This window comes from Pinus tabuliformis, chromosome 9 (genome assembly GCF_031772625.1).
Source record: "Pinus tabuliformis cultivar Carrire ecotype Pingquan chromosome 9, CPIR1, whole genome shotgun sequence".
NCBI classification, from domain to species: Eukaryota; Viridiplantae; Streptophyta; class Pinopsida; order Pinales; family Pinaceae; genus Pinus; species Pinus tabuliformis.
Window position 1 is genome coordinate 1,577,904,451 of NC_142307.1, and position 19,361 is coordinate 1,577,923,811.

Sequence of the window (19,361 nt, forward strand, 5' to 3'; positions counted from 1 at the left end):
AAACAAAGTATCAATATTTTGATGTTTGGAAATAACTTGAATATGAAAAAGCTCATGCCTTTTCCTCTCATTTTCTTCATTATCAGTAGATTGTGCAAAATTACTAGTAGATGCTTCAGAATTTTTACCTTTTATACTGGTGGCTGCAATGATTGTTTCATATCCTGATTTTGACCCCAAATCTTTTTGAATAGCTGCAGTAGTCTTCTTCTGCTCCAGATGCAAAATCGAGCAGTGTTCATCATCATGCCCATCCTTTTCACAGTGAGTGCATGAAGTCTCTGTCTTTTGTACGGCATTGGCCTTCCTCTCTTTCCACTTTTGTTTCCTCTTCTCCTTGTTCTTGCTTGCAGTGGGTTTGGATGATCCCCCAACTTCTGGGACCACATTCTTGCCTCTAGCCTCTAAATGGGTAGCTTGAACAAAGACCTCATCTATGCTAGTAGGGTTAAACATGAGAGTGGTATGTCTTAAATAACTGTGTAGAACACCTATATAATTCAGCAAAGTTTTAGATGAGTCAAAAGAAATTCCTAGAATCAAAGCTCTTTTCCTAAATTCTTGAGTGTAACCTTGTACACTTTGCCCTTTTAATTGGCAGAGAGTTTGCCAGCTCATCATGGCTTGTTGCATATAAGCTAGTGGATAGAATTGCTTTTTAATTGCAGAAACGAACTCACTCCAGACAGATAAAATTTTACCATGCTTCTTCATGTCAGCTTGTGTTCGACCTTCCCACCATACCAAGGCAGTTCCTCTAAGGCATAGGTTGGCCAGCTGAATCTTACTTCTATCTGAGTCAATATTTTGCACCTGCAATACATATCAATCTGTCTAATCCAATTATCCAGCTTCTCTGCATTCAACTCTCCATCATAGATAGGCAAATCAAATTTAACATCCAATTTAATCAAAGATGTCCTCTTCTTATTTTTATGGCTATTAGGAGGAGTGAGGAATTTTTCTTCTTTCCCTTTGCCTTTGGAGTGGTCATGGAGGAGAGATTCTTCTTCTCCTTTATCTCCGGAGTGTGATGAATCTGCATCTCTATCTTTCTTGAACTCTCCATACATTTCCTCTACCATGGACCTCATGGTCAGGAAACTATCCATGAACTGGGGGTCTGATCCCAAGGGACTTTCTTCTGACATTTTCTTCTTAGGATAAACTCTTCCAATTTTTGGGTTAGCTTCAACCAACTCTTCTTCTCCTAATTTAAGCTTTGACCTAGTTAGCATTCAACAACAAAATCCAGCACAAGCTTGTCTAACCTTAACAACCTAGAGCTCTGATACCACTTGATCTGAAATCACTCGTGAATGATCTCAATTAATTAATAAAGGTATTACAGACTCATGTGCTGGGTGTGCCTATGTTATCTTACGCAATGGATCGATAAGATTTCAAAATACACAGACACTGAAGCACTAAGAGAAACACAATCAGCGAACACATAAACACAACAAGTTTAATAAGGAGTTCACCCAATCCTCCTGGGCTACGTCTCTTGGTCCAGCGTTTAGTGGTGGCCTTTCCATTGTGTCTTAAAAAGAAGAGTTTTTACAACAGTGAGCTCAATTTGAGTCTCACTCAACAAATGATAATCAATAGGACTATACTTAAATTCTGCAAGTCTCTAGAGTACACAGACTCCCCTTACTGAATCTCAACCTCTACTGGTCACAGTGGTATGAGTCCAATCTGAGACTAAATACCTGACAGGCAAATATAGAGGAGTTTGCTTGAACCTCTCAAGCCTTCTCTGGAGTTCACAGACTCTTGAACTCTCTCTGTCTCTGTCTGGCTCGATGTTGCCTTTACTCTACAGGTCAACCCAGCTTCTTCTGTGTTCTCTGCAATTCACTTCTCTCTTGCCTCTCAGCTTTCTGCTTCTTTTGCTCTTTGTTAGTTCGTGGCTTAAAGCCAATCCACTTCTTGACTGTTTGTTTCTACTTCCCGACTTTCTGGCTCTCCTGCCTCTATCCGTTTGAATTCCCCAGCTCTACGTCATCATCACTGTGTAACGCTTCACAAGGAGGTGGCCACCTATTTCATAATGAACTGAGTGTCAGTTCTCTTTGAACGGTCGTTATTTCCATTTGTTCCAAGATTGCCCACGAAACTGATTCCTCTGCCAACTCATCGTTCATGCCGGACTTCAAATATTATCCATTCGGCCTATCTTACCCTATCGAATCTGGTCAACCATCGGATCGCTTTTCCGCCGTCGATCTGGGGCCTCTAGATCCTACAGTGTTCGTCCATATCGGGCGGGTAAGTAGCATGACGTTTACCTGTCCCATGTGAGCAGTTTTCTCTCTCATCCGTCAGACGTGTGTCACCCAATGTATGGCATCGAGCAGGACTCGGTTGAAACCGCTTACTGCTCGAAGCCCTTCCGATATCCTGCTGGTTTTGGTGTGGGACCTGTTTCTGACGAAATCGGCGATTTCCATACGGTTTTATGCTTTTCAAGTTCGAGCGCTTAGGGGATTTTCCTTCTTCGAGGGGTTTTCCCGGCGATATGTGATTAGCCTCCCATTTCGCCAGTTTTCTGATTTGGCCTCCCGTTTCGTTAGTTTGTGCTAGCGCGCATTCACCATGGGCCAACGTCTGCGCGCTTTGACCGAGGGTCCTCGTTGCTCCGTGCTGATCACAAATTGCCACTATGTAGAGGTTATTTCTAAGAATCTCAACATTTATAAGACTTTGAAACTTTAGCATGAATTTTACGGAGTTCAGGAAAACTTTAGAGAGTGTTTAAGGATCCAATTCGGATCAATCGTCGCGGAAATCCATCCCTATGTACAGATAATCATTGACAATAATGAACTATCTATGTAGCCATCCAAAGAAGGTTGGTGAGACAATGATCACTGACGGACTTGCATGTCGGGACATATGATCTATCCACCTCCACATATGTCGTACCCTCGAATTATGGGTTCGAGTGTAATCTGTTGAGGTCGTAGTAATGGAATCCGTTCTAGGGAAAAAGAGACCAAGATGGAACTGTATCCAAAGTTTTTCAACATTCCCTCTCTTGATTTAGACAATTGTTCTTTCATATTGACCAATACTCCCTCACTCCAGTTGAAGATTGTTGGCTCCAAACACTCCACATCGTACTACATGTGTGATCTATTAGCTACATGAAGTGTTGAGTTACCCGTCAATCTAGCAATGATGAACAAGATAGTTCTTAAGGGAAGATGGGTTAATCTTTTATGTTGATCTTTTCGTTTCTAGTTGGCTTGGATCGAGTTCTGCAGTGAGTAGTGATATAATCTTTCACTGTTTCTCCACCCCTTCTCCCACCTAGGAGAGAGATGGGGCACCTCTCATGGATAAACTAGTCAAAAAATATATGTCCTCTACTGTAATCTTGAATAGATGTTCCCCAAATATGAATTTTTATGCTTACACATTCCATGCATGAACAAGATATGCCAGTAGTTCCATCTATTGCCTCACACCAGGAAGCCAGAAGAATTTCAACAATCCACAGTCTTTTAGTGCCTGGATGGTAGCAAGATCATTAGTTGCATTTAAATCTTGTTCTTCATGTTCTCTTTCTCTCTAGATAAAATTGATTTTATGCTAATGAAGACCTGAAACATCAAAAGGAGACTCATTAGGATTTTTTCCATGCAACAAAACTCAAAAATTTTGAAGGGAAATTGGCAAACATATTTGGGATTTACACCCAACGCACCCCCAAGAGGAGAGACAGTGTGTTGCATCCCTCCCTACAGTGAACCCTCACTTAGATGCAACGCACTTTTCAACTACCTAGGCCTCCATTGGTCCTAAGGCGATTTTTTTGAACCCCATGGCCCTCAAAAATGTCTAACTTGCATGAAATCATAAAATGAGACCACGAATTGAAAGAGAAAGGTTTTAGCTCCTAACTGGAAGTGACGGCACTTCAAACGATCCACCGGATCAAAAACAATCAGTAGCAGAAGATTGAGAGAAAAAACTACTTAGAACTCTCAATGTTGAAGGTAAATGTGAAAGGGTAAAATGAATAGTCATTTTGGATATTTATGGTTGTTTCTTCCATTATTTTATTCGCATTTAATGTTTTGGCGTAGTTACAAGCCATGTGTACCATGAAACAAGTATTTTTAATCTTTGTTGTCTTGTTTTGAGTAGGTCGACAACTGTTAGAACAAATTTTGTCATGTTTTGAATAGATTATTTTGACCAAGGAGCAAAATTTTATCACTTTTTTGAGCGTCGTAAACATATGAAAAAGGCATTGCCCGAAGTTCTCTTTCACCTCTTTTTAGACTCCCAAAGTATGAAATGATTCTCGAGCACTTATCTTTTAGAACTCGTTAAAGTAAATGAAAAGGTGTCTACTCAATATAAGTTTAACCATTTTCCAAACTGAGATAGACTAACTACGAAAAAGGAATACCTTAGTCGAACATGGCTAAGAGGTTCTCTTGGGTATTATTTTCTGTCTTTTCAAACCTAAGGGACTATCTACGAAAATGAACATCTAGAGTTTTCTTTTCCGCTTCTTTTTCAAACTCTAAATATGAAAAAGATGTTGAGTTATACCTTCGTTGGACTCATTAAAACATCAAGCAGCGATGGACTCGACGTTCATGATGGGATCGAACCACTCTCTCTCGGTTCATTAAATATTCTCAGAGGGATTCATCTGAAGGATGAACTTACAAATCAAACATATGTTATCCTCCTCAAGCTTGTTAAAAAATAAAGTGGTACTAACTAGTATGGTTGAGGAAATTGGAAAAAAATGTACTCCATTTGTTAATGGCAGTGAGTCGCTCTTGAACATGACACTCTTCCACTTCATCTTCGTAGTTGCTGGGTTGGGAAATGTGTTTGTCTTTTGGTTTATCATATCATTTCAAAGCCTCCATTTTTGCTTTTGAGTCAATGTTGGCTTTTCGAGAGTGATTCTACGCTTATGTTGTTGTTGTGAGAGATATATTTCCATGCATTAGGGTAATTAAAGGTGCACTTTGTGACAATGAAAGGACAAGTCAACTTGGAAGAGCTCTTTTATAAGATCAACACCTATTTTTGGTTATAATTTGCTCCCTTTCTATTAATGCAAAGAGTTCTTTGTTTTCTTATATATGACGTTATGGTTTCATATATTTCAATATCATGTTGATATTGAATAAAGTAATTAGATGATGCTACACAGATTTCATGGATCGTTGACTTGTGTTATCTAACTGTGCAGGGTCTAATAATAGCGATCAGAACTAGGATTGGAGCATTTAAGCCAATGAAAGAGTGAAGCATATGACAGAGTCCAAGTAGGTTTCATCTTGTTATCTATTTACTTCAAGGAAAACATTAGTCCCTTTGTCTCTCTGTTGTTTTATGTCAGACCACCAATCCTAGGGAAGATACTTATGTTTGCAGTCGTAGATTCTGCATAACAATGTTTATCGTGTTGGTTATGCTTTACAACAGATTGTTCATTGTAAACATTGCATCAAGCTAAGTTATAAAGCTCCATGGGTAGCATGTTTTGTTTTTCAACGGACTTGTTGGTTGTAGGTGCCATTGAACACCGAAGAAGGTGTTCCCCTAAGGGGGAGGGGTTTCTAACCACCCTGGGTTAAAAATCCATGTAATAAAATTAATGAAGGCAAAATAAAACCAAGATCATGGAACACGTATTTCAAATTGAATGTTGGGCAAAACATCTAGTGTGGTTGTTCATTTGGTTTAATATGCCTAAGGGGAAATTGGCAAATGCAACGACAAAGGCATTGAAAAGAAAAAGAGGTATTATTTGGCATTTTATTTATGAAAATAGAAATTGAGAGAAAAAGGCGGTGAAAAGTCACAGGTTGCATGTGAGGATGAAAATGAAAGAAAAATAATGAAAATTGAAGAAAATAGAAGCCTCATTAATAAAAAGGCTTCTAAAGATTAGTTCACAACATTTTGTCAATTCAGTTTTGGAGCTCCCTCTCTATTCTCTCTACTCTTTCATACTCTTGCACACTTGGAATATTCTTAGAACACTCTAGCATTAGAGGAATGAAGGCAAAGGAAATATAAGAAAGCAAAGGGAAGCAAAGATCAAGAAAGGAAGAGTTGGATCGAGTGGCTACAGTGAGATTACATATAGGTATCGAGTTGCATCTATGATTTCCTTGCTAGTTTTGGCATGCATGGTACATGCATTTGTGTTTTTTGTTCTCTTCTTGTCATTGGCATGCGTTTTGTCAGGTGTGACAGTGGTTGTCAGTCTTGCCTTTCCATTTCCAGATAGCCATGACGTGATGGGGTTTCTCTTACTTGATTGAGTTGGATTGTCGGAAGGTTTCGAAATTGAGTGTGTTGGTCTCATGAAGAAACACCAGGCCTAGGAATCCCTAGGCCAGTGAAGGTGGGATTGCGGCAAAGCTTGATTGTGTATGCCCTCGTTGGGCCTAAGAATCCTCAACCGATGAATCACGGGATATATGGTAAAGCCTAGAGGGTGGAGAGGACAAATTCCCTATGATTGGGAGAGATACGAAGGCATCCATGCTTGTATAGGCCTAATGATCCCTGGACCGGTATGTGGTGGGATTGTGGTAAAGCCTAGTAGTGTATGTTTCTTGTTTGGAACTAGGAATCCCTTGGCAAGATTGTGGTAAAGCCTGGTGGTATAGATGAAAGCTTGGGCCTAGGAATCCCTTGGTGGATTGCGGTAAATCCTGAGGAAGCCCTGAATGTTTTGTAGTAAGTCTCACATTCATGCTTGGAATACAACACGTGGGTGATTGGTTGAAAGCAAGATTTGGTTTAGCTCAATCTATGGTCGAGTGGTACATGGAAGTCCCTGCCCTGATTGCATTTTGCATATGTTAATAAGATCTCCTTCCTCTTGTGTACTATGTAAATGTGTTTGTTATTGTGTGATTATAATGGTTGTTTTATCATTGTTATTTTGGTGGTTATATGTTGGTTATAAGCATGGTTTATGAGAGACTTGAGCTATGGCTCTCATTTTGTTTTGCTTCGTAAATGAAATCTTAATGAATGCATGACCTAATAGATGATAATGTAGTTATGGTGAGAGGGCATCAGATCTTCTTGACGAATCTCAAATAAGTATGTTCAGATGTGTTCATATGACCTGTAGATTACATGTTCATGATGTATTTGACAGAATGTCTGTCATGGCTAGGCTTTGTCAAGTTTTTGTATTAGTAGCCTTGTCTCAATGTTATTTATCATTTCTGGAAGTTTCATCAAGTTCTGAGCAGAGGCCTGAGTCCATGCCCTAAAAAAAGTGGATCAGAATTTGGGGTCGTTGGCACAGAACTGCCTGGAAAAGGCCACGATGGCATGGAAGCCTTTTTGTGGGAGCAACTGGAGGGTCTCAATCGCATGGAGGCCTTGTCATGGGAGCGACTAGGGGTCAAGTACAGTCAAGAATCAAGTTCTCTCAAGGGTTGGTTTGCTGCAAAATGTTCTATAGCTCTTAAGGAAGGTCAGTTTGGTTTTGGTTTGTCAATTCCACTTCCTTAATTGTACTTGGGGAGTTGAATCATATCATAGTAACTCTTCATCACATGTTTACCCCAGTGGACCAGTTAGCTTGGGTAAATGTGGGAGGAGGGTATTACACCGACTTCACAGCTACCAGATCGTCTTGCACTTGGAGGGTATTTTCACACTTTCAAATACGAAAATAATTTTTTTACATGTTACAATGTGCTCAATGGGGTCTTCTTCATATGACAATGACTATCAACTTCTTAACCCTAGGACAAGCCCTAGAAGCACTCAATGGGTGCTTGGCCTTCAAAGAAAATGACCTTGAGCATGAAACCCATCCTACAAAAACAACAATAATAATTTTCTTTCATTTTATAATACATAAGAATCAATAGTACATTTCATATCTTATGAAGACCGAACCTAGTTACCTATTTCAACATATATTAAGGTTTGATTCCTCTTTTCTTGATAATTACTTGTGATGTGTGTTGACTTCTTTTACTTAATTATTTTATCTTTCATCAAGCAATTACCAAATCAAAATGTATGAAGATCACAACAAGGAACACGATATATGCACTCAACCACCGCAAAGTCCCTATCTAGAGGAAAACCCAGTGAAACTCTTCAAATAGTAGAATTAAATGAGATAATCCAAGACCCTCTTGACCTAGACAAATACCTCCTCCAACCACAAAGTCAGCACTTCCTTCAAGTAGATGTACTTTGCCAAAGTCTCCATGTGTCAATTTCTCAAATGCAGCTTCAATCTAGAATTTCAGCCCCCCAGCTTTAGAAACCTGGACCTACAGCTGCTTGAGACATTTCGGCCCCTACAACTTGGCCAGAAACCCTAGACAATTCACACGTGAGAGAGAGATGCCTAAGAACTTCAATTTGGTCTTTGTCAACTTCAATCCTCCTTCTCCTTGACTTCACTCTCCTTTCCTTGTCCTCAAATTGCAAATCGAACTTGTAAATGAGATGATGGGAAATAAGTCGAGTTCTACTTCTATTTATACTGCTTCTGTTGGGTTGAATTAGCCCTAATCTAGGTCAACTTCATCAGAATAGGGCCGACTTGGTGAGGAGGTGACAAATTGACTCAAATAAATTTCTTTACATTATACAAAAGCCCAAGAAGGGTCTAATAAATGTGACAATGACTCTTATGGCTCATGACGAAACTTAGAAGGCTTCAATGGAGGCTATGACCTACAAAATAAATAAAAGAGCATGAAACCCATGCTACAAAATAATTTTCTTTTACAATAAATTTATTTTTACATGATGACAAATACAATTATGAAGACCATCACTAGTTACATTCTACAACAGTTTCCTGATTGTTTTCGTAATTGACAAACACATTCAATCATGTGATATTTCTCATCACTCGTATCTTTGGAAACCAAATATCATTAGGCAAAGAGAGTCCTATAGCAGCATTGAGATTGAAAATAACTGCTTCCATAATCACGTCAAGAGTTGAAAATCCAGTGCCATTCTAAAAGCTTTTTCCACGGATTCTTGAAGACTAATGATAGCAAGTGCAAAAATAACTCTGACCATTTTTCAACAGGCTCAACAAATTAGATTGAGGTTGAAAATAACTGCTTCCATAATCACTTCAAGAGTTGAAAATCCAGTGCCATTCTAAAAGCTTTTTCCACGGATTCTTGAAGACTAAATGACAGCAAGTGCAAAAATAACTCTGACCATTTTTCAACAGGCTCAATAAATTATAAACTAAGTTCACCCTGCTTATATTGGTTTCCAAAGAATCAATGTGAATTTGAGGTAAACAGATATGTGATCTCAAATGTTCTTGCATGTTTTCAGACAGAAACGAAGAACTAATGCCTGAAGAGAAAAAATTGCATACTTGGTATCAACCTTATTTGATATGCTGGACTTTATAATTATGTATCATTAAGATGCAAAAAGTATAGATTTTATTTTACTCCAGATAGGGACTTTAACACAAACTGATATACAACAGACTAAACTGAGCACCCCAGATCATTATAATTTACACCAGTCTATAGTAACATCTTTACCTGAAAATAACGACTCCACATGCCAGGAATAAGATAAGATAAAATAGTTATATTAATGTCTAACGAATGACCACAGAAATAGGTCAAAGAGACTGAAGAGTACAACCTGTATGAATACAATGTGGGAGTGCAAGCGCAACTCCTAGAAATCCTGAAAATAATATAAAGAAAGAAACCTGCATAACTATAACATCAGAACATACGTATAAACTGTGATAAAGGTATGGTGATACAAAACACTAAGTGATCTTGGCTAATAATTTGGTATGGAAATCTCCTCAATAATCAAACATTTTTAAAAGGGGGAAATGCGTCAAAATATACCTTTTAGTTTCAATCAACTACAATCAAAGAAAAAAAAAAAATGTGTCTACCTTGAAACCATGTGAAAAGTTTCAGTTGACTACAGTAACAAAATGTGTGTCATCCTTGCAATCATTTTAAATGTGAATTTCTCGAATAAAAATATTTATTCCCATTTATTATTTAATAATGCAAACAAAATGCAATGTTCCTCTCACAAATAGGTTTACTTAAGCCTTTGATGGAAAATGGCTCGTTGCAAGATGAAGCAACAAACATTTGCATAGTTCAAACTTGCCATACACATCAAGAAACACACAAAAGGCTCACTAACGCCAATGGCATAGGATATAAAACTGTGACAAGGTACAGTGATAGAAAATACTAAGTGATCTTGGCCAATAATTTGGTATGAATAATCTCGTCACTAATCACACATTTTTGAAAGGGGAAAAATGCTTCACAGTATATCTTTTAGTTTCAATCACCTACAAAAAAAAATAAAAAAAATAAAAATGTGTCTACCTTGAACCCATGGGAAAAGTTTCGGTGGACTAAAGTAACCAAATGTGTCTCCCTTGCAATCATTTTACATGTGAATTTATCGACTAAAAATATTTATTCCCATTTACCATTTAATAATGCAAACAAAGTGCAATGTTCCTCTCACAAATAGGTTTACTTAAGCCTGTGATGGAAAATGGCTCGTTGCAAGATGAAGCAACAAACATTTGCATAGTTCAAACTTGCCATACACATCAAGAAACACAGAAAAGTCTCACTAACGCCAATGACATAAAATGTTCCCAATTTAGGAGTCCTCTGGTCTGCATGACTGGACCATAGTTTAACATTACACAATCTCCCAGCCAGTCATAATCTAGAATGGTATTTATGTAGCAGGTTCTCCTTCAGAAGCAGTGACTGCTGGTTCATTGGTATCATCCTCTGCTCTCAGTTGGGAAGAAACCTCATCAATTGCAGCATTTAGTTGAGCTATTTTTTCATTCAACGTCTTCCTGGTCCTCTGCTCTTTGACATACACATCAACATGTAAATACAACTTACATCATGCAAACAATGTCAGACTGAAACAAAAACACTAACTTATAAAACAAATGCATATTAGAAACAAAAGTCGCTCTGCATATAGAATTAAAAGAATGCCAGGTCAGCATTTCTACAAAATAATACAGAGCCATGCATGAGAATGATGCATACATGTACACAGAGGAGAAACTCGTTACAGAATTTATACAAACCAGAGAAAGTGCATTTAGAGATCTTCTCTCATACGTTCCCTGACACTGGAACCTATAATAAAAGTAAATATATTCCAAGGATTCAGAAAAAGTTGGCAATTCATACCATGGAACATGTAAAGGGAGAGTGCTCCAAACAGTCATAAATAAAGAAGATGTGGTAGAAATGGCAACTATACATGCTAGTTCAAAATGAAAAGGTGAGAAATGCATTACAGGAAATGCACACCCCCCACCCAGCCCATACCAGGCATGTTTCGGTATGGAGATGCCGAAACATGCCTGATACACATTTCAGGAGGGGTGAAACACATTTCACCTCTCCTGAAATGTGTTTCAGGCACCATACAGTGTGTATATACATATCACGTTTCCCTGTTTGCTGATCTTTTTGGGGGTCACATTCCCATTTCAGATACATGTTTATGTTTCCCCGTACCATGCAACTTAGGGTGAGAACATAGAAGACATGTAAACATGTAAAAGTAGAGTAGATTCAATGCTCCAAACAGTCATAATTGAATAAAATATGGTAGAAATGGCAGATATACATGCTAGATCAAAATGACACGGTGAGAACTGCATTGCAGGAAATGAACACACCCCACCCAGCCCATACCAGGCATGTTTTGGTATGGAGATGCTGAAACGTGCCTGATACACATTTAAGGAGGGGTGAAACACATTTCGCCTCTCCTAAAATGTGTTTCAGGCACCATTCAGTGTGTATATACATATCACATTTCCCCATTTCCTGATTTTTTGGGAGGTCACATTTCCAGCACATTCCCATTTCAGATACATGTTTCTATTTCCCCGTACCATGCAACTTAGGGTGAGAACATAGAAGACACAAAAAATCGTGCATGGCTCATATTTAATCATAAGCATCGTTATATCAGTTGTGGTGTCAGAGAGTTTAAATAAGAAGTGAACAATATAGGATAAGTAAAGATACCAGTTCTAATAAAACACAGAATTTTGAAAAACAATATAATAGATTAGTAAAAAATAATTGATTCATGTGTCCAAAGCTTTCGCAGTTAAGAACTTGCAATTCAGGAACTCGTTGAGCTGATCAATTTAAATGTGGCACATTTTCAAAGATGAATATTTTAAAAATGAAAGTCATTTTTAAAAGTAGCTTTGGGTTGAGTATTTAGAAGTTGCACCACAACCATAGCTCTTTATGGTTAGGGGAAAGCCATTTGTCTGTCATATGTATGAATGTCCTTTTCATTGTACAGTTTTTTTTCTTTCTGGGGGGGGTGTGGCAGTGGGGAGGCATTGGAGAGCAGATAACAACCTTTTATTTGGTTACATACCCTCCATCCAACAACAATATGTTTTTAGTGTATAAACCCAGTGCACGAATACACCACACTATAACCAAAGGGATATCCATACATCTGACAGATAAATAACTCCTTAACTACTCTCTGATGAGAACCTTTAGAATTCATAAATTTGGAATTGGTGCCTTTATCATAAAATTATATCATGTCTAAGTGTGGTTAGATTAAACAAACTTCCCACAAACTGCATGTAGAATGTTTCCATCAACAGACTCTAAATCTTCAGGCAAATACAACTTCGAAGCAATCTCCTTAGTTGTAGTCACTGATATACAATCTTTATAAGTTTCCTTGGGGTGTACGTGCATACCTAGTTTGCGACATGAAGATATGATTTTCCTTTTGTCAAATTTCTATCCAAAACAGTAGAGGATGCCCAAGGACGTGACCTCAAGAATGCTTTGAAGGTCTTCCTTGAGTGCTTCTATCATATGTTCATTACTTCCAACCATGATAAAATTATCAACATATATGACAGCTATTCCAATGTCCTTTCTAGATGCTTCACATGAAAGTTAGCATAAGATAAAATTCTTGTGATACCTAGCTTGCTGCAGACGTTATTTATCTAGGCATACATATGCCCTTGGTACCTGTTAATTCATAGAATAGCGAGACAGTCCAAATCAACTCTCACATCTGACTTTGCTCTGTCACAAAACTAAATTGAGTCACCTCTTCTGGGTCAGGCTCAGCCATAGTCATTCTCGCAAGTTTAGTTGGCAAGCATGACAAAGAAAAGAAAGTACAATAAGAGTCATATCGACTCGGCATGTGACGTGTGAATCAAAAATTCATTCATTTGCCTACAAATGATGGAAAAAAGCACCCATTTTTTTTGTTTTACTGACCTGATTACATAGCAGACAATTAACAGAACTGTCAACCATCCAGAACGATTGCCTTTTGTAGTATATCACATCATCTATTTACATTGAAACATATCACTACTGAATGTCTGCATCATATGGTCAGTCTTAACTATTAAATTGATGCAGGGTATCCTTTTTTAATTACTTTATGTTTCTTTCTGAGACAATTGACAAGTCTTTCCCAAACCCGAGTCAACTCTTAGTATTTTCTTCCCCAAATATGGTATGGTAATTTTGCTTCAAAGTGTATGCCCTCACCCTACGCATAAGCCTTTAACCACCAGTTTATCCAGTGGACAATCAGACTTCCAGTGTCTATATACCAATTTACAACCAACTGCATTTTTACTCAAACTCAAAGCCCAGTTTCTATTTTTGTCTTCATTTCTTGCTTCATTGACTTTTGTCATTCAATACCATTACAAGCTCTATCAAATGAGCAAGGTTCACTGCATGACCAAAGTCAATAGTGCAGCATTTACCTAATTTCCCTGGATAAAAGTCTCCTTGATCTTTTTCAATGATTTCCTTATTCTTCTCCAATCAACATCTCATCTGCTTATGGCACAAATAAACTCAGCTATTCAGCAAATCCATATTTTATTATTATTAAACAGATAGAAGATGATTACAATTTGTGGGAGGCCCTTGGCTTTATACTGCCTTGGGTGCCTCTTGGTGAATTTTGCCTAATAACTACTAATTAACTAATTGTTTATATAACATTGCCATCCTCCCAAAAAAATGCTTTGTCCTCAAAGCATACGTAACGATGGATGTTGTTGACGAAATGCTTCAGTCTCCCAAGAAGCTTCTTCTTCTAGTAAGTCCTTCCACTTGATCAAGTATTCCTTGATTACATGAGATCGAAGCTTCTTTTCCCTGGTGGATATGATACCTTTTGGTTCTAAAATGACCCTTCCTTCATCATCTAAGGATGGAAGCATTGTTTGTGTTGATTGATGGTCACCCAGTGCCCTTTTAAGGCAAGATACATGGAAGCCATTGTGAACACAACTTTTATCTGGAAGGCTTAGACTATATACAACTTGGCTGATCTTTTTGTTGATCTGGTATGGTCCATAGAACTTTGGTGCTAATTTATTTTTTCCTTTTTGTTTCAAGAACAACTGTTTGTATGGCTGGAGCTTGACAGATACGTATTCTCCAACTTCAAATTCTCTCTTGGTTCTGTTTCGGTCAGCTTGTTGCTTCATACTGTTTTTTGCATTATTTAAATTTTCTTTTAGGGTTTGGGCGATTTTTTGGGTTTCTTCTAGTTGGTTTTTAACAGCTGGTAGATTTGTCTAGACAGTAGCTAGATCCTTCCATTTCGAAGGTTCGTACCCATACAAATCTTGGAATGGAGTCATTTTTGCTGACGTATGGTAAGTTGAATTATACCACCATTCAGCGAGATGCAACCACTGAACCCACTTTTTTTTTTTTTGTAGCATAACAACGTACGTAGGCCTCCAAACATTTATTGACAACCTTCGTTTGTCCATCTGTTTGAGGGTGGTAAGCGGAACTCATATTTAGGTAGTTTTCTATATGGTTGAACAATTCCTTCCAGAAATTACCCTTAAATTTGGCATCTCTATCACTCACAATGACTTTTGGAAAACCGTGTAATTTATAAATATTTTTGCAAAATATCTCGCACAATAAAGTGAGCATATTTGGTGAGTCTGTCGACTACTACGAAAATCTTATCCTTGCCCTCAAATACAAGTAATCCCTCAATAAATTCCATTGATATTTCTTCCCATTTTTTATTCAAAATGTTTAAGGGGTGAAGTAATCTAGGTGTCATAATATTTTCACTTTTATTTCTTTGACATTTGTCACATTCTGCTACATATTTCTAAATATCATGACTCATCCCCTTCCAAAAGAATGATTGACGTGCATTGTAGTAAGTTTTAAAGAATCCTACATGTCCGACTGATAGTGAATCATGTGACTCCTTGAGTTTCTTGGATTTAAACTTGGAGTTTGAATTCAGATAGACTCTTCCTTTGTACCATAGAATATCATTTTCAATTCAAATTTTGAGTTGTCTGGAAGGTTATTGATTATCGCAGTTATTTCCGGATCCTTGGCATACTCACTTTGAATCTCATTAAGCCATTCAAGAACAACAACCAAGATTGCAATTAATGTTGGTTCTTCGTCCTTCCTTGACAGGGCATCTGCTACTACAATGTCTTTTCCCTTTTTATGTAATATCTCCATGTCAAAGGCAACAATTTTTTCAATCCATTTTTGTTGTTCTTCGAAAAGTGTTTTTTGTTGGAGGAGGTGTTGGAGACTGTTATGGTCTGTTCGAATGGAGAACTTACTTCCAAAAAGATATTGTCTCCACTTGGCCAGTGTATGCATAATAGTGAGCATTTCCTTGTTGTATGTGGATTTAAGACGTTCTTGTTTATTGAGCTTCCTGCTTTCAAAAGCTATTAGATGCCCCTCTTGCATTAACACTGCACATATACCGAACCTAGAAGCATCACACTTAATGATAAATGGTTTAGAGAAATCTGGAGTTGCCAATACTGGGAAGTTAGACATAACTTCCTTCAATTCTTCAAAACACCTTCATGCTTCCTCATTCCACTAAAATGAATTCTTCTTTAAAAGGTTTGTTACAGGTGCAGTTATATGTGCATAGTTTTTAATAAATCTTCAGTAATATCCAATCAATCCTAAGAACCCTCTTAGCTTGGATATAGTAACAGGTTTGGTCCATTCCTTTATAGCCTTGATTTTATTAGGGTCCACTTTTACTCCTTCATGGGATATTATCTGTCCGAGATATTCTACATCTTCCTTCCCAAAGGTGCATTTGGATTTCTTGGCGTAGAACTGATGCTCTTCCAATAGTGTAAGAACTTTACCCAGATATTGTAGGTGCTCCTTCCAAGTTTTACTGTAAATTAAAATATCATCAAAGAATATTAATACAAACTTCCTAAGATATGGCCTGAATAACTCGTTCACAGTGGCTTGGAATGTTGTTGGTGCATTGGTTAACCCAAAGGGCATTACTTTAAATTCGTAGTGACCTTCGTGTGTTTCGAATGCAGTTTTTGGTATGTCTTCCAACCTAATTCTGATTTGGTAATAGCCTGACCTTAAGTCCAATTTTGAGAAGTATTTTGCGCCATATAGTTCATCCAACATTTCATCGATAAAGGGAATTGGGAATTTGTTTTTTATCGTTATTTTGTTTATGTTGATTTGTGGTAGCATCGGATGTGCTCTAGCCATGAAAATTGGTGGAGAGGCTAAGGCACATAAGATTTCCAAAACCCAGAAATGGTTTGGGGAAGTTCTACCCAGTTGGAGAGATATTAAAATAATTAATATTTTTAATGGGGTTCCTAAGTCTAAACTTAGGAAAATCAATATATTAATCAGTATTAATATAAAACTGGGTGAGAAAGTTCTAAATGACATTGATCAAGCCAAATCTAATCTTAGCTATTGATTAGGGACTTAATCTCGGTTGTTGAAAACTCAATAGGAAAAGTATAAGAGGAGGCTTGAGGGTCAGTTGGAGATACACCATATTGATCAGTCAATTCAATTTTCTAGACCGGGGTTTGCTAAGAAAATCGAACCAGGGATCTGTTGCAGCAAGGGGCAGTTCGGCACGAGGCCAAGAATACATAGCAAAGAGGCAGAGATAGTGCCAAAGAGAAAGCGCAAAACCTGGAAAGGTTGATGCAGAGGAAGTTGGGAGCTACGCAGAGGCTGAAGAGGCCAGCGTGGGTAATGCAGAGGGTCTGAGGGCTGATGCAGAGAGCCAAGGGGCTGACACAGAGGCTTCAATAGCTACGCATAGGCTAGTAGAGCTGACACAGGGCCAAGAGGCAGCACCGAGAGATTTTCGTGGGGCAAACTGAGTGCTAGTGAGTAGGGAAGGGTGACGCAATCCCTGCAAAGTGACATAGAGCAGTAGAGAAGCTTGGAGCAGCTTTCGCTATCCAGCTAAGGAGTTGCCATTGTTGTTGTGGGATCGTTCATCCGGTGATTGATCAGCTGGAATATCTGTCTCCAAGGAGAGGTACTACTGTCGAGGGCATTCTCTGTTGGGTGAGCCATTTCTGGCACCCTAGATGTATTCAAAAACTACATAATAATAAAACCCTCATATCTGTTGCACCAGTTTTCCCACATTGGCTTTTCCGAGGACAATTGTCCAAAAATAACGGTGTCCCTTGTGTGTTTGTCTCAGTTATTTCAGTTGTTGATCTGTATATGTGTTAAGCTTGCATTTGTGTTTATTTTCGGTATTTATATTTATAAATAACTTGTTAATGAAATGAACAAGTGGGAGAAAATAAACCAGATAATGCAGTAGGGGTTTCTAACGTGTCAGACTTAGAAATTTCTACAGTTTAATCTTCTATAATCAATGCATAGCCTGAACGATCCATCCTTCTTCCTTACCAATACAACTAGAGTAGCATACAGACTCTTACTTTTTTAGATGATTCAACATTTCAAAAGGTCTCGGATTAATCTCTTAATTTCAGTCTTTTGGTGATGCAGATATCAATACAGTTTGACGTTGACGAGGTCTGATCCTGCTTTGACTGCTATTGTATTCTCGATTTCCCTGTTAGGTGGCATTTTCATGGGCAGGTCTTGGAATACTTTTTCATGCTTTTGAATTAGCTCTTGTACTTCTGGTGACCCTTCGTTGATCACTTTTGCAGATAACATTTATAATTGGTGACATTGTACTACATAAGTTGGTACTCCTTTTCGAATCATTTTCATCATTTGGGATGATGACACGATTTGATTTTCTGGTGCTTGGAATCCATATAACTTGTACCTCTGCCCTTCCCATTTAAAGCTTATAAACTGCTTTTGATGGTTGGCAGAGTAAGTGCCTAGGGTTTGTAGCCATTGGATACCTAAGACCACATCTACTCCTTCTAATCTTACAATGTAGGATGGAGATTCTAAATTGAAGTCTTGAATCTGCAATTTGACCTTATGGCATTTCCCTACCTTTTCAATCTTCTTACTACCGGCTACCCTCACCTTCATGTTGGGCATGGGAAATATGAAAATGTTGAGTCTCTTTGCCATGGTTGAGTCTAAAAAATTGTGGGTGCTACCAGTGTCGATGAGCACCATTATGTTGTTCTTCTTGATATGTCCTTTTAATTTTAAAGTCTAGGGTTATGATATACCTGTCATAGCTGATAATGACACTTGTGGAATTCTTTCGTCATCTAGTTCTGGAGAGAATTCTGGGGCATCTTCTATTCCTTCTATGGCTGATTCATCACTGATTGAATCATTAGTTGCTTCACAGTTATATAGGTTCTTTGTCTCTTTCCCTTTAGCACACCTATGTTTAGGGTCCCACTTTTCGCCACAGCGTTTGCACTTGCCCTTTTTCATCCTTTGCATTTCCACGTTAGATTTTTCTCCTTCACGAAGATGTGGTGGAACATATTTTGTATTATCCGTATTCGCAAACTGGGGAATTCTTCGTCTCGAATATACTTTTTCCAGTTTTGACCACAGTATCTTTTCAAATTTCTTTTCAGCAGCTTTTGCTTTTTGTCTTGCTACTTCTATCGACGTAATGTCATGAAGCTCAAGTTCTACTCGTAGATGGGTTTTAAGTCCAGAGATGTATGATTGAATTAGACGAGATTTTGATAACCCAGGTACTCGTGTTGCTAAGGTCTCCCATTCTCGAGTGTATTCATCCACATCTCCTTTTTGTCACAATCTGATGAGTGTTGAAAAGAACTCTTCTTCCTTGACACCTTGGAACCTTTTAAAGAACGCATCCTTAAATTTTCTCCAACTGATAACGAACGTCGTTTTCTTCTACCACATATACCAATTATATGCTTCGCCTTCCATTTTCATGGAAGTGTGCCTAATCTTTTCATCATCGTTGTCAATATCATAAATCTCGGAATATTCTTTTTCTTTATTGAGCCACGCAACGCTACATTTTTTGTTACCGTCAAACTT

At 38.0% G+C, this 19,361-nt stretch overlaps 1 protein-coding gene across 2 annotated transcripts in view; it reads right to left on the reverse strand.

Annotated features, from left to right (window-relative positions):
• Positions 1 to 10,432: 10,432 nt before the first annotated feature.
• Positions 10,433 to 19,361, reverse strand: part of LOC149154718 (uncharacterized) — a 161,237-nt gene continuing 152,308 nt past the window's right edge. For both annotated transcript variants that reach the window (XM_089439200.1, XM_089439199.1), the window contains exon 5: positions 10,433 to 10,887. In XM_089439200.1, the coding sequence (XP_089295326.1) occupies positions 10,753 to 10,887 (135 nt within the window). In that variant the 3' untranslated portion in view covers positions 10,433 to 10,752. The remainder of the gene's footprint in view (positions 10,888 to 19,361) is intronic.